The 16,863-nt window shown below is 41.5% G+C and overlaps 2 protein-coding genes across 2 annotated transcripts; both read left to right on the top strand.

Moving 5' to 3' along the window:
* Positions 1-10,427: 10,427 nt before the first annotated feature.
* Positions 10,428-12,455, top strand: GLRG_06247 (phosphate transporter; the record flags this gene model as incomplete). Its single annotated transcript, XM_008096932.1, has 3 exons — positions 10,428-10,506; positions 10,658-12,115; positions 12,172-12,455. 3 exons carry the CDS (start codon positions 10,428-10,430, stop codon positions 12,453-12,455), a joined length of 1,821 nt encoding a protein of 606 aa, XP_008095123.1.
* A 2,269-nt stretch (positions 12,456-14,724) lies between these two features.
* GLRG_06246 (tannase and feruloyl esterase) lies at positions 14,725-16,479 on the top strand (the record flags this gene model as incomplete). The annotated part of the gene is made up of 3 exons (XM_008096931.1): positions 14,725-15,294; positions 15,342-16,068; positions 16,100-16,479. The coding sequence occupies 3 exons, from the start codon at positions 14,725-14,727 to the stop codon at positions 16,477-16,479; spliced, it is 1,677 nt and encodes a 558-aa protein (XP_008095122.1).
* Between the last annotated feature and the right edge of the window lie 384 nt (positions 16,480-16,863).

Below are 16,863 nucleotides of genomic sequence, written 5' to 3'. Positions count from 1 at the left end.
AACCTTAAAGTAATACTACTATATATATATAAGATATCTAATATAACCTTTACTTCTAGATATAGACCTATAGAGATTTACTCTCTAGTACTCTATCTCTAAGAAGTATAAAAAGTAGATACATATAAATAGTAACTAGATTTACTCTAGGGTACTAAAAATAGAAATATCCACTTAAATAAAACTAGATATTAAACAGACCGTATTATGCTGTAACAAGCTATAATAAGTAGTGTAACAGGCTGTAACTAGCTTAAAACAGGCTGTAACAATATAAGGTTTTAAATCTATATAATAGTATAATAAGTATAATATAAAATAAAGGTTAATATATATATTACTAGAAATATAGAAGTTAGTTAATTATATATAGAGAGAAGATCCCCTTAAGGGATTCTAACTCTCTATGCCTTCTAAGCACAATAAAACTACACCTATCTTTCTACCTATCTATCTAGTCAACCTACTAATCTACCTGTTATTTCTTATTATAGTTATATCCCCTTAATATAGTAAGAGCGGCGCGAATTTATGTTATTTATATAAGTAAATTAACTTTATTACTATATAAGAAGTCCCCTATCTAACTATAAAAAACACCTTACTTTACGTACTAACTTACTATTAATTAGTAATTATTTGCTTTTTACCTTTTTTTTGTTATAAGCTTATAAAGCTTACTAACTTTCTCTTTTTTATATATTTTTCTTGTTTTTCTCTAAATTATTTTATATTACTAATATAACAGCCTTTATTACCTATAAGCTTACTATAAGCCTTCTTTTTTTTAAGTTTCTATTTAACCCTAAGTCTTTATAATTATTTATACTACTAGTAGTAAATCCCCTAACAGACGTATACGCCTTTTAATAATAGTTAAAGGAAACGCCTGTAACTAAGAGGTAGTTAGGCTAATAGAGGGTAATTATAAGTAAGTAACTAAGATAAGTAAGCATAAAGAGATAATAAGTAACACATAAGAAGGCAAATTAACTAAATAACTTATAATAATTTATAATAAGTATATAATACTATATAACGCTATAAGGCTAGTAGCTATAATAAGTAACCTATACCTTATACTAAGCGACTTTAGGAAGTATATTATTCCTAATCTTTAGGGGAGAGATTATATTATAGATATACTAGAGGATCTTACTAAGGCCTAGTAACGTAATAGCTTTACTACTATAGTAGCGTATTATATTACTAAGTATAAGGTAAATAACTATTTATATAGTATAACGTATATAATAAGTAAGCGCGCTAGATAAGTAAGCACGCTACCTAATTACAGCTACCTTATAAATATAACTAAGAAGTAACTATAAAATAATAAAATTAATTTAAACTACTTAGAATCCTATTCTTTAGACATTTCTTTATTAAACTAGTATGTTTACGTATTATGTCTAGCGTTCCTATAGGTGCCACACTACTGTTTACTTATTTCTATCCTTAATCTATAACTACTACTCTAACGTGTTTCCTCCTTAATCTAGGTTATTACCTCTCTCTATAACTAAATATCCTATATATTAGCTACACTAAGACTCCCTCCTTACTTTAGATAAGTTTTTTTTACCCTTTTACGTTAGTTAAGTAGGTTATTCTCCTTATAAAGGGTTTTAACCTTAGCTTTTAATAAAGTATTCTTATATATAATTCCTAACGCTCCTTTAAAAATATACTTAGTAGCTATTAATCTATATATTAGGGAGCTGTCTAGATAATTAATAAAGTAATCCTTAATAAGAGTTCCTTAAGAAGATATCTTTATTATATTATATAGTGTCTAGGAAGTCTAAGCTAGTAGTGTTATTAAAAGGGATCCTAAAGGTGTTAGAGTATATAACTTAATATCTAGCTTTAATAGTATACTTTCTAGACTTAGAGGGATAAGCCCTACCCCTCTAAAGCCTCCTTAAATATTTACTTTTATAAGAGCTTACTTAAAGGCGTTATAAAATACTAAAAAAAAGTTATCTTTTATAATATAGGTATTACCTTATTATATCTTATCCTTAATTTCTTAACTATATACTAGCTTTAAAGGCCTAAAACACCTAATATCTAAGGGCTAAAGTAAATAAAATAAATAAGGTAGTATATAAAAGGTAATAATATTATTTTCCTTATAATATAGCTTAAAGTCTATAGAATAGTAACTTTTATACCTATTAATAATAAGAAGGTAATATTTCTTTTTTATATATAACTTTAAATATTAATTAAAGTGCTAGAGCTAATCTAGGCCTTTTTTATTTATTATCTATCTATTTTTAGACGTTATAATAACCTAGTTAGGTAGAAGACTAGATTCTATATACTAAGTAGAGAGGAGATTTTTACCTCTAATAATAATATATAGTAGGACGCTATAACTAAATAAACTAATAGCCTAAATAACTATAACCTATTCTTAATTTCTAGGCTATACTATTTTTATATTTAAACGTCTTTTAGAGCTTATAATAACTATTCTAGATATAATCTAGCTTATTATAAAGCTAGTCTTATTAAAGTTATAAATATTAGACTTTATAATACTATATTTTATAATTATATTTACTATAAGGTAAAACTATATATTTATTATATCTAGATCTTTATATTAAGCCCTCTTATAGTTATACTTATAAAAAAAACGCGTTTAGAGCTCTAGTGTTTATTTAATAAAGTTTAAGGCCTAGCGCTTACTAACTAAAGGCGTATTATAGTTAGTAAGCAGTTAATTAGCTATTTCTTTAACACTACTAAGGTAGGGAGAAAATAATTAGGAATCTAAGTTAAGAATAAACTTAACTAGCTTCCTCTCTTTAAGTTCTATTAAATTCTATAAGTTAGGTATAATATTACGTTATAATAGTATACCCTTTAATTAACATGTTACTAAATTATAACTAACGTTATATATCTTTACTACAGCTTAAATACTAAGTTTTAGATCTTTTTTATACACTTAGACAGCTAGCTATACCTAGGCTTTATTATAAGTTAATTTTATTATTATTAGTAAAGGAATAAAAAAGAAAAGTTAGATAGTTAGATAGTTATAGTTTAGTAGCGTGCTTACTTATCTAGTGCGCTTACTTATAATATACGTTATAGTAAAATAAGTAGTACCTTATTAAATAAAAGAAATATAGTAAGGAGGAAAATTTATAGCAGCTATAAAGAAATATATTTAAGGATTTATAGTAAGACTATAAGCAGAAGGTTACTAAAGGGGTATAAGAAAGATACTAAGTAGAAGTAAGTACTTAGCCTAAAGGGCTAGATTTTTTTATTATTTTTTAGCACTAAGGCTAGAAAGTATATAGCCTAAAGGCTAGGTATTTAAAGCCTATAGTAGCTAAGAAAAAGAAAACAAAACTAAGAGAGAGCCTAGGGGGGGGGGGGGGGGGGGCACTAGGGGGGTAGTAGCACCTACTTCTCCTCCTTATTTTTACCTTTACTAAGTATACTAAAGGCTATATTACCTTTAGACTAAAAGTTAAGGTTAATAATATACTAAAATAAAAGTTAGTAACTAGGGAGTAATAAGGGGTTACTAAAAAGGAATAATATATAACCTAGAAGTAGGTAGTAGCCTACTTAAAGAAGAGGGCGCCTTAGGCCTTAATAGCCTTAGTCTGCTCCTTAAGGAGTATATTTTAGTGCTAGAGCGCTATAGTAGCTACTTTAGCTAACTTAGCTAGGGAGGTAGTAGTAATAGTAGAGGCCTTAAGGGCTATAACCTTATAGCTATAAAAAAGCTACTTCTCCTCCTTAGCCTTAGCCTTATACTTAGCGTTAGGGGCCTTAGTAGTATTTACTTTTTTTTAAAAGGCTTTTTTAACTATAGTCTAAGTAATAGTAACCTCTTTTTATATAAGAGGTTAGTTAAAAGGTAGTTATAAGGTATTAAGAGAGATATACCTTATAGTAGTAGTAGTTAGTATATATAGTACTATTATAATAAAAGGCCTTAAAGATATTCTTAAAGGTAAAAGTAATAAAGGTTATAATATAAGTAGCTTATAAGGGGTTAGTAAAAGGTTACTAAAGTACCTCTTATTAGTAAAAAAAAGATAATAATATAAAAATACTTATATAAATATACTTCTTACTATATATCTTAGTATACTAAGAGTACTTATTACTAGTAGCTAATAGTATAATTAGGACTAAAATATAAGTAAAAAAAGGCCTTTAGGGGGCACTAAGGTATTAAATACTTACTAGTAGTCTTAAGGTAGTAAGAAAACTTAGCCTTAATATTAGCTATATTTATATACTAAATAAATATAGCCTAAAGGTAGTAGTAGTATAAAATAAAATAAACTATAGTATAGTTATTTTTATTTTTTTTATTTAAAGAGCTAATAGACTAAAAAAGTAGTAAGGAGGTAGTAGTAAGGCCTTTAGTGCCCTTAAGAGTAATAAAAGTAGTAGTATTAGTAGTAGTAGTAGTATTAGTAAGTATAATAATAAATATAATAGTAGTAGTAAAAAAGCTAGTAGTACTAGTATTATTACTAGTACTATTATTATTACTATTACTACTAAGTAGTAGTAGTAATAATAGTAGTAATAAAAAAAAATAATAATAATATAAAAGTATTATAAAAAAAAAATAAGTAATAAAGAAATTAATAAAAACCTAAGTTAATTTAAATTACTTATTTTAAGTTAGTATTAAGAAAAAAGCTAGTTATAATAATAACTTAAGCTTATAAAGTTAAGACTAAATAAGCCTTAGTAAGAGAGGCTAGCTAAGACTAAAAAGTTACTAGTACTAACTATAAAAAGTAAAATAAAAAGTTTTTTTTATTATAAAAGTAATATAACTTAAGGCTTAATAAATAGTTAATAAAAAAGCTAGATATTATAATAATAAAAATAATAAAAAGTATATAATACCTAAAGAGGTACTATAAGGCTTAGTTAATAAAAAGTATTAAAAAGTATTATAAGTAAATAAGGTATCCTTATTATAAAGTAAGTAGTTTCTTACTAAGTAAGGTAATATAAGACTTATACTTTAGGCTAAGAGACTAAACTATACTAAGGGGGTAGTAGTTAGGGCCTAGCTAAAATATAATAGTATAAAAGTAAGGCTAAAGGTAAATAGTTAGCTAGAGAGATAACTACTTATCTAGTAGCCTATTAAGCTTAGTAGGCGTTCTTAAACGTCTCTTAAGATACTAAAAGATAAGTATAAGGCATAAGGCTTAGCTATTAAATAGTCTAAGTAGCTAATAGGGAGACTACTAGTAAGTAGCTAGCTTAAGGCCCTAAGAGATTAGGAGTTAGGTATAAGGCTTAGCTATTAAATAGTCTAAGTAGCTAATAGGGGGGCTACTAGCAGATAGCCTACTTAAGGTCTTAAGGGCAGGACCTTAGAGGGAGGGGATTATATTAGGTACCTAGAGTAGGGCCCTAGGGGGGCACTAGAGTAGGACTAGGACTAAATAAACTAGTTACTAAAGGAATAATAAAAAGGGAAAACTCTATAGAAAATAGGGGTTAGAGGAGGTATATTAGAATAATTATTATAATTAAACCCTAGCTACGCCTATTGCTGACTCCTTTACTTAATACTATCCCTGCCTCTGATAATTTATCCTAGAGTTCTCCCTATCTCATGACATGTAGCATCGAGCAGATGAGTTTTTGACTGAGCGGCATCTGTTACCACGAGAGAGGAAGGACTACACTGTGATCTAAGTCAAGAAACCAGGAGAAAGCAATGCCGCTAGTGTTGGGATGGAGAGTTGATCACTTGGCTCGTAAGGAGCACATCTCTCATCGACCACTTTCGTTCATTGAGGCCATATGATTGCAACTTGCAGAACAACGATTAATCGCAGGCAGCTAGGAACAGTTTAAACAGAGCCAATATAATGATATAGAACGGCTCTTTTTTGAGATTCCCAAGGCATGTGGAAATATTAATTCAAAATTCGTAACGTTGGTCAGCCACGGTAGATGAGATTGTGACATCTCGGGTCCCTTGCTACAATGGAAATGAAGGAGGAGAAGGAGAGAGGGGATGCGCATTGAATGCTCTGATCTAACATTCATCAAGTAAGCTCAATGTGTCCAGAATGGGACTATAGGCCTGGTCTCCGGATTATAGATCGTGTCAAAATCGTTGATAATATCACTCAACGGTATAATGGTCGCGTCAACTAGATTTGCGACTAATTACAAACTCGTTTTCCAGACAACACACATACACGTACACCGTGAAACTTTAATACTTTTATTTTATAGCAGTATTGAAGTAATGAGATGAATACAGGCCAATATATTCGGTGCTTGAACTCCGTCGAAGGTAGCATTTCGTCAGCTTGACAGGAGGGAAATTGGGCACCTGGTATTTTGGGCCGGGTTGTATGACCCTTTGTTCCACTCTACAGATGAGTGTATTTGGATATGCTACTGATATTCATAACATGGCAGGGTGTTTCCATAATGCCGTACCATATGTTGTTCTCTTGGTCTGCAGACCCATTCAAAGACCTCGGCATATCCAGGTGGACATCCCAATAACACTTATGAAAGAATCAGGGCCCACGCGATTATAGGCCTGATGTAATGGCCAGATTATTGCCATGGAGGACTCCTCTCATAATTATGGACAGTCTATTGTTTCGCGGCAATGGCATGTTAAGGTTTTAAGGTGGATTGGACACCGCAATGGAGCCACCAGAGGTCGGGTTTCAACGCTTTTTCCTTGTCTCCATTATATCACTTACATACCATGAAGCAGGGGTTATTTCCAAGAAAACAAAGATTGTTAGGACCAGTCAAGTTGAATTCTCTCTAGTCTGTGCTTGCGCAGACTTTGGCGTTCAATAAAGTCTTCACGGGAAACATGAGCCGTTCTATGCAACCTTCAAGAGGGGCATAGAGTTGTTGCGCCATGTTGCCACGATGCGTTCCTGAATAGCTAGTTCACCACTCGCATGCATCACGAAACCTCAAGGATCAACTTATGATCGTAAATCTCTCATCCCAGCTACTAGTATCGACTGCATTCCCTTGCTGATTTGATTGCTTACAATCTACATCAATATGCCACCACGAAAAAGGTTCAGCGGCTGCACCTCCAAGTCGCAGTCTGTCATGGTGAAGCTATATGTCAACCATCGAATCCTTTGGTCTGAAAATGCTCGATAGCAAATACCCCATGTCACGATAGCTTCATATATTATGCGCACTCCATAAGAACCTTGTTGTGTGCCATATCACGCGGCGGTTGACTTATTAGTCTGATCGGCTTCATTCTACAGGAACACTCTTTCCATGTCTTCGATTTCATACTTTAACTCGAGTATTCCAATTTTTCCATGCGTTGCTGTGTACTATAACTCTTGACACTATACTCACACGATATCGCCAAGCGACACTTTTTTGCCTTCTTGGCCAAGCTACGATGTAGACTACCTAAGACACCGGACCCCACTATTCGCCGCAATGATCTTGTCTGCTAGTAGGCGACATGTTGCCTGTTCATGCGCTGAGAGAAGAGGTGCTGAACAGACTCAGCTCTTGTGCATCATATCAAAGTATGATATAGCCTCGCAGCGGATACCCTCCCTTGCATCTCGAGGTATGGCAGCCCTGTCTGGACCCGAGCATTAGGCTGGGCTGAGCGCTTGCGCACCTTCCAGCCAGTGCTTAACGCAATCTTGCGATCCCACGTGTAGTGCAGGCTCGCTCGCGATACCAAACGACGTCTGAATCTTCGCCATTGTCAAGCCGGAAATCGCAAGGATCAGCAAGTGCATCATCATGACTGTTTGTATCTTTGAGCGACCCTACTCGGCTACCTCAGCTAATCCTAAGGTGCCAAGCAGCATTAAGCAGCAAAAAGGAGACGAGCGGGGGTTTAGGGCTCAGAAAAAGTGGCAAGAATATCTTTCAATGGGCTGTTTCGCATTCGTCGTAGCGAGGCATCGGCGTCATGTGTCTTACCTGAGGCACAAAACAGGCAGGCTATCCAGTTGGAAGTGCTTCTAGACACATCCAACGGCCACTCCGGTCATGGAAACAGATATTCCAAAGACCTTCGAGATTGAAGCTCAGGCGGCATCATCTGCAGCAAAAGAACCAATAATAGCGCACTACACCGGCCGCCAAGGACTTCATCTAGCGGTTCCAGTGGCGTGTCGTTACGTACGTTTCCACATGCCAGACCCCTGAGAACACATCACCTAGCATCGTGCAGCCAAAATCTACCTTGGCTTGTTGCGTGTTGTGGTCGTTGTGCAAACACAGCCAGTCCTGGCCTACGGATCTAGCACGTGGGTTCGGCCAATGCGAACGGGTGGGTGGACCAGCCGGATGAGTGGGGTTAAATTTCAAGCGGCTCGGGAACCAGTCTGTCATCGGAGTTGCATGTGCAAGGACGGTACAAGCTATCGAACCCGCGTGGACGGGTCAACGAAGAGATTTTCAAGGTTTTGGTGTCAGAAAAGGGTGGGCATGTGTCACCCCAAGTCTCCTATCTCTCTAGCCTGGAGGCCGGAAGGGAGCTGAATACCATGAAGCTTCTGCCAACACACCATGTCGCCAAAAGGCATGGCGTGCAGCGCTCCCATGCTACGTCGCCAGCGATTGGGGCGCCGGGATATTTGCCGTTCTTTGTCATAGGGTGAAAAATGCTTGGATATGTGGCAAGCTTTGCTCAACCCTCTGCCAATGTCATGGCGGGTGTTCTTTTCACACCCGATCGACAGGTTTGGCAAGTCTTGATGCGTCTTAGCATAAAGTACCCGGCTCGGCGATTGACAAGTCCAGAGCCTCATTAACGTCAAATGTCACAGCTTCGGTTTTTTGATATTTCTCACAAGACCTCACTTGTGCCGAGACCATCCATACAGGGTGAAATTAGACCAGCAAGAGGCAAGGCTTGTGCCATATTGACAAAAACGCGTGGCATGCTCATCAAATATAAAAACAGATATGAAAAAGGACAGAAAATCCACACATCAACCCTGAATATATATAAGAAGACCAAAACGGAGCAATGACTGTGGCGTGACACAGCGTGATGATAGATTCTATTCGTCTCGATTAGGCCAGAGTAGCGTGGGCCATCGTTATCGATTGGGATACCGAGCGGAGGAATTCGCAAACCATTTCACTGTTAGCAGGATTCATCATTCTCTCAGTATGGGCAAAGAGCCAACGCGATTGGACGTTGGCCACACTTGGCAAAAATGCATCCAACTTGACGCCAGCAAATACGAGCCTCTGTTTCGTTGGTTTGCATGTCCGGCAACGGATGTTGGTGGCAGTATTACGGGACTATACCACAAAGGGGACCGACGTGCCAAGAGCGGGTTGCGTAGGAATAAGTCGCAGTAGGATTTGGCAGCAAAACCCTGCACAACGTGCTTGTAACGCGCATTCCGGGTGGTTGAGACTTCGGACCAACATTGATCTGGCGGGAAATGGCGGATGGGATGGAGTGGCTGTGAGAAAAACAAGCTGGTCCGACTGGGGTGGCTCGAAGATGAGAAGGGGCTGAACGATGGCCCTTGGTTCCTGGAGAGACACTTTTGACTCTTATCATTGATCTTGGCGGAAAGAGGCAAACGTGGGTGCCCATGTTGACAGACCGGCGAGGCATTCCGTTATAGGCAAGTCGAACGGTAGTTCAGGAGCCAGGAGGCGTGAGTGGGACAAGTCGTCCACTGGATCAACGTCTAAGAAACAAAAATCGTGGTTGAGGGTTCGATGTGAAAAGTCCAGATGCACAAGTGTGTGCAACGAACAAGATTCGATTAGAAGGCTTGGCACGCTCTTAAGTAACCTTGATAACCAGGGGGCTGACGACCAAGTCAAACGATGATGGCAAACAGATGCTACACGTGGAGAGTTTGGGTGACGTGATTCGCCGACTCCAGATCCTCCCCGGATGAGATTTTTCGCCCACATAAAGCTTGCTAGGTGAACCTAGGCTAGCGTGCTAGGGATACCGACATCTTGGCACGCTAACCACATACAGTATCCTTGGATGCATCCCGTCCGCCGTGACATTAAGGTCCATCGTTCATCATCCAATCTCGAGCTGATGAATGGTATGGTGTGAGATGAGGGTGGGTGTGTGTCCATGTACGCGGGGAAACTCGCCCGGCCAAGGGTTGCTTAGCATGGTTAGTTAAAGATGTACCTTGAGCATGGGGGTTCGAAGCAGACATGGACAAGGACACCGAGTAGGTAGAGTTGGCCTCTGTTCGAAGGGGAAACCGCCACTTTGAAAAACTAACCTGCCAAGAGAGGACATAAAAGGTCTATCATGCGCACTCTCAGTATGTCTTCCTGTCTGGAGTGTCCCGTCTTCCCCAACAAGCGACCCCTTCTCCTCATTCAACGAGACCAAACAACCTGCTTGCCCAGCGACATCCAAGCAGCAGCAGTCCTCCACGATGGCGCTCGACCAGTACAACTATATCTTTGCCATTGGCACCTTCTTTGCTATGCTCGATGCATACAACAACGGTGCAAGTGAGTGCTCCCCTCGATGGATGGTGAGCAGACAAGAAGCTAGATACCTGGCCGGGTCGCAGCTCTCTAGTCATCGCTTCCTGCTGCCTGCTTAGTTGATTGGCTTTGGCGCAACATCAATATCAGCCGCTAACGAAAATTAAACTCTCAGACGATGTCGCAAACGCTTGGGCGACCAGCGTGTCGTCAAGATCAATCACCTACAGACAAGCGATGATCTTCGGTACTATCTTCGAAATGCTCGGTGCGATCACCGTCGGTGCCCGCACCGCCGAGACCATCAAGAACGGCATCATCCCCAATAGCGTCTTTAACAACAACCCCGGTGTTCAGATGCTTGCTTTCACCTGCGCTTTGGCTGCTGCCTCTTCCTGGGTTATGTGGTGCACACGTCACTCCGCCCACGTCTCTTCTACCTACTCTCTCGTTTCTGCCGTCGCCGGTGTAGGTGTTGCGGTTGCCGGCGCCGACAAGGTCCAATGGGGCTGGAACAACGGCAAGGGTCTCGGTGCCATTTTTGCTGGTCTGGCAATGGCCCCTGCCATCTCTGGCTGCTTCGGTGCCATCATCTTCAGCCTTATCAAATTCACCGTCCACATCCGCAAAAACCCCGTTCCTTGGGCTGTCTGGACCTCGCCTTTCTTCTTCCTTATCGCCGGTACCATCTGCTCCCTGTCCATTGTTTACAAGGGCTCCCCCAACCTGGGCCTGGGTAAGAAGCCTGCTTGGTATATCGCATCTGTCACTGTCGGCACTGGCGCTGGTCTCTGCCTCCTGTCCGCTCTCTTCTTCGTTCCCTTTGTCCATGCCAAGGTCATCAAGAAGGACTACACTCTCAAGTGGTGGCATTTTGTCTACGGCCCTCTTCTCTTCAAACGCCCCGCTCCATCCGATGCGGAGAAGGCTAAGGTTCCCAACTACGCTGTTGTTCAGGAGGATGAGGATCAGCAAACCCTTCCCTCGCACGAGTCCGTCAAGTCCTCCGAGTCCAACGACGAGCCCCTCAAGGAGCCTCACAGCCCCAAGGAGACGCACATTCCCCATGAAAAGTCGTTGGCCGCCGCTGAGATTGGCCAGGGTCCTAGCTACAAGCAGCTTCAGGCTGAGGGGGAGGTCAAGCTGCACGCCAAGCTCCTCGAGAAGCGCGGTCCCCTCGGCTGGGCTATGCGCACTCTTCGCGACAACCCCTTCGGCGCTGGTCAGATCTATGAGCTCCACAACATCAAGATTGCACTTAAGCGTATTCCCGCAATGATTACTGTCGGTGCTCTCTACGGTCTCCACTACGACATCCACGCTGCTCAGACTGGTGTTGCTGGTACTCCTGAGGGCGAGCGCATGAAGCGCGTCTACGCCAACGCCCACAAGTACCCCAACGAGGTGGAGCACACCTACTCCTTTGTCCAGATCATCACTGCCTGCACTGCGTCTTTCGCTCACGGCGCCAACGATATCGGTAACTCGGTCGGACCTTGGGCAGTTATCTACTCTGCCTGGAGTACCGGTGATGCTGCCGCCGCCAAAGCTCCCGTTCCCGTTTGGCAACTCGCTGTCCTTTCTGCTACCATTTCTCTGGGTCTGATCACATACGGCTACAACATCATGAAGGGTAAGTTGATTGACTCTGGGTTCCGTTGACAAGAATATGATATTAACAACTCACAGTCATGGGTAACAAGATTACTTACCACTCTCCTAGCCGTGGGTCCTCCATGGAGATGGGTGCCGCCATCACCGTTCTTGTCTTCTCACAGTATTCTCTGCCGGTCTCTACCTCCATGTGCATCACCGGTGCTACTGTTGGTGTTGGCCTGTGCAACGGCACCCTCAAGGCCGTCAACTTCCAGCGTGTGGGTCTCTTGGTTTTCTCTTGGATCATGACCATTCCCGTCGCGGGAACCCTTGGCGGTGTTCTCATGGGTCTCTTCCTTAACGCTCCTCACTTCTAAGCGCATCTCTTTGTACATCCCAACCGGGGGCTTTCACAAGATACCATAAATAGTAAATGTAATGTAAACGGAAACTAAAAGAAGGGTTGGTATATCATAGACGGCAAGAATGTATGCCAGTATGGTGGCACAACGAGAATCACGGTTATCAAACAGGCCAAGAACTTGGCATAGTGTGAGCGTCATTCAATGACGCATGCAGATCCTCGAGGCTCGACTGCCGAGTCGGAAAATATCCACATTGTGACTGGAAAAACTACCTTGCGGCACGTTTCTCGCTCACTCCGTGAGCCGACTCGACGGCCTCAGGTCAGGTATTGACGGAGCTTTGTATCGCTCAGCACTATTGTTAATGGATATCAAGGATGCTTTACTGGACAGATTGCCATATTTCTCAAAGGCAAGCTACTGTCAATTGGTCATGGGAAATATTCTTTCATTGAAAGACATGAGCCACCAACATCACTCAGGATCAGTCATGCAACTAACTCAAAATATGCTTGGCAAACCTAGAGTTGGACCCGCTGACACAGCAAAATATATACACTGTGCTCTTTGCTCGTCGATGCGCCCATGCGCGCCAAGATTCATGTGTGGCTATGTTCCGCATCTAAAAACTCCGCCATAATGATGTTTCACTTAAAAGCAGGAACATCATTAGCACAGTCGTTAAAGAAAGTCTCAGCAAAGTAAGCAGTGGTTGTATCGAGTAACACTTGCTCGTATGCTCGACTCTGATTCAAAGCGGTGCTGTGGTTGGCTATGCATCTGCCTGGCCTCTACAACACCCTTGAGTGGCACAGTTTTGCCTACTCTTGTTGGATCTGGCGACACTCACATGGAATCATACAGAAGAGTTGAAACCATACATAGGCTTACTGCAGAAGATTACGGTCACTGCCTTTGGCCTGGAGCAGCAGTTGAGAGACCCGGCTGTTCATTCAAGCTAGCCACTCCCTCATGAACCGTATTTGGACCAAGTCAAAATATGAGATTTGCACTTGCAGGTTGGCATAATTTTATTGTACCCCCGTAGAAACACTGTTGGGCTTGTTTTGTATGTACTAAAACTTAGAGATAATGATCGTTTGGCCAATAACTAGCTCCCACCGAACATAGTAGAGGTTGTTGGCTGGGAACAAGCAGGGAAAAGCCCGTTTTTTACTGCATCCAGCTTCCCGATAGATGAAAGAACCCCGAGTGACTGTACCTTCTTGATTTCTTCAGTGATGCTCGAATGTAAGTCGGCGTTTCGTTGGCTGGAGCTTGACTAAACATGAGATATTATTGTGCGCATCTAAGGCTTTGTGGCTCTAGCTTACTCTTTTCAGTATAGAAACGGGCAATGTTGACCATGATGAGTATTGATAGATGTTTTGATGCGATGGTTTCATCTCGTGTACGCTCCAGCTGAATTGCTCAGGCCTCAAGACACTATAGAGACAGAGGTCTAGAGGGAGAAGAGTATAGAACAGTAGCCCATATGTACTCAACATAGCCATCCACTAAATAATTATGTATGTTGATTTTAATGGTTTGTAGCCTTCCGCGTGACGTATTTCTAGATTAACATCGACAGAGAACGAGGGCTTTGTCTTGGTGGAACAGAAAGGGGTTACCTTGTACACATCCACAACGTCAATCTGTGGTGCTGATTTTCGCATGGCCCAAAGTGACTCTTATAATTCTCAAGCAAAATGTCATTGAGTTTCTATCGGAAAGATTCTCCTGACCTAATTTGCTTATCATATCAAGAGTTGTTTGTAAATATTGCAGGATTGTGATTTCACGCACAAGCGTCCTGCCTATTACCTCTTCTGGTCGTTATCTCAAAAAGCCTGTACATATGAGTCTTTGGTAGGCTCAAGAGATTGTCTTCTAAAGCAAGTACTATCAGGTGTTAATACTCTTCATCAGCAGGGTCTCTGATTCATGGCCCTCATCGCGACAGGGGCCCCTTGTTTCAAACACGGGATTGTATCTGGTGAAAAGTTTATATGCACCTCTCATTCATAATCGACCAACACCTATCATCCTGATCTGCAAGGACCTTTAGGTCTGTTCGGAGCTCGGCGAGCTCGGGAAGGGAGGGTCTATGTGAAACAAACGATGAACGACAATATCGACTTTGGATGAAGTGAGCTTCTACATCATCTACTATATTAACATGGATGTTACTATGTAGCTGATAACCACCACGACATAAAGGAAGAATCACAAGACCAGCGAGAAGTAGCACAGAGCCGTCCACTTTCAATATCTATCAACAATGGTAGATGCATTAGTTCATCCATATGCGTTGTCTTCCAACGGGGCCGGTTTACAGAAACCCATTGGCCGACTGACCTCAACCGCAAATGACTCAAGCCCCTTCGTTACTCCATTTCCATGTGTTTCTAACACATTTCCAAGTCTCTCACTGCTAGGTGCAGAGTTTCGTTCAATAGAGGCCTCAGTTGTGACAAACTACAGCGGTTGGATTCCCTCGGGGTGGAGATTCTCGCAGCCATCAATCGACATCCATAACGCATCATTCTGCAATGTCACAGTGTCTTACACCCATCCAGGTCATGATGATATAGTCAATGTTGAGGCATGGCTTCCAACAAAGGACTGGAATGGGAAACTCCAGGCTGTAGGAGGTGGTGGATGGCGTGCCGGTCGGTTCATACTCAGTTACGCTGGCATGGCCGGTGCTGTCGCAGATGGATATGCAACGGTGACTACTGACGCAGGGCTTGGAGACGCTGTTGGGCCAGCGACCTGGGCTTTGATTAGTCCCGGAAACTCCAACCTTTACGCGCTTCACGATCTTGGCTCACAAACATTGAATGACGAGGTTTGAAATTGATTGCGACTTGAGAGACCCTTTACTAACAGCATCAGGCAATAATCGCGAAACATCTTATCAAAAGCTACTACGGTCATGAACCAAGATACTCGTATTGGAATGGCTGCTCTCAAGGAGGCCGACAAGGAGCAACACTTGCCCAGCGATACCCAACTGCGTACGATGGTATCATTGCAGCGGCGCCAGCGATAAACTGGGCTGGGGTATTTATCAACACTATGTGGCCGAAAGTATATATGGACGTCACGGGACAATACCCCCAACCATGTGAGTTAGAAGAACTCACAGCGCTGGCTATCTCTACTTGCGACGGACTTGACGGCGTTCAGGACGGTATTATCGCAAATACAAACGACTGCAAAAAGATATTCGATCCCTTCAATCATGTGGGATCAAGATTCTACTGCCCCTCTCTAGGACACTACACGAATCTCAGTCCTGCGGCCGCGGCTGTTGCCAATGCGATGTGGACGGGGCCTGTGATCGCTGAAAACGAACCCACCTACTTGCATGGCTTGGAAATGGGCACAGATCTCACGAAAGGTGCTTCAACAAGTTGCGATAAAGACGGTCTGTGTGCTGGGGTACCTAATGTAGCCGTTAAACTTCTGACGGGGTACTTCATTGGTAAAAATCCCGACTCGAGCACTACCAAGATCTCCTTCAAAGAGCTAGAGCGAGCCTACCGCTCGTTTAGACAGCAGTACGATTCGTTTCTGGGCTCTGATGATCCTGATCTGACAGCGTTCCGGGATGCTGGCGGTAAAATGATAACTTTCCATGGACTAGTAAGTTTATCAGGGCCGATTGTTCTTACAACATAAGGAACCTGAATTGACTGGCAAAAAGGCTGATCCAACCATTCCGACGAATATCTCGCTAGAGTACTACCAGAAAGTGTTGGAACTTCAGCCAGATGCTCCAGACTTCTACCGGTACTTCCTGGTTCCAGGGCTAGGACATTGTTGGGGTGGCCGTGGTGGCCAACCAGTTGCCCTGTTCAACCAACTCACACTCTGGGTTGAAAACGGAACAATCCCAGAAAGCTCGCCAGTAACTATAACAAAGCCGGACAACACGCCAGAGGACCAGATATTGTGCCCTTACCCGAAGAAAGCTGTTTTTCATGATGTCAGGTTGGCTAGTCCATCTGGGTGGTCCTGTATCCCATGAACAATGGGGACGAAACAGTAATGTGCGGGATTAGGTCACTGCTGAACTAAACACAAGCCGTAATATGAAAAGAAGAACCAAGCCCTCCATGGAAGTCGAATAATGCGAATTATCTAGTCTCTCGACACTCTGTTTGTGGCTCCCATGGCGTACTGCAAAGAAGAAAGGACAAGAAAAAAGCAATGGATACTTTTAGTAATTTTCATCAAGTAGACGAAACAAACTATTAACATGCTTAAATAACAGAGAATTCTCTGCATACGTTATGAATTCCATCATACATTGTCCTCCTGTCAGCCAACGGTGGTGGTCTGAAAGGACAGGTGCATTGGTTATGCGACCAAGAAAACAAGTATCGTGTTCGAACGGGTCAAAGCTCCTTAC

The sequence above is a fragment of the Colletotrichum graminicola genome, assembly GCF_000149035.1.
Source record: "Colletotrichum graminicola M1.001 genomic scaffold supercont1.23, whole genome shotgun sequence".
Taxonomy (NCBI): Eukaryota; Fungi; Ascomycota; class Sordariomycetes; order Glomerellales; family Glomerellaceae; genus Colletotrichum; species Colletotrichum graminicola.
This window is presented reverse-complemented; position numbering and strand designations above follow the sequence as displayed.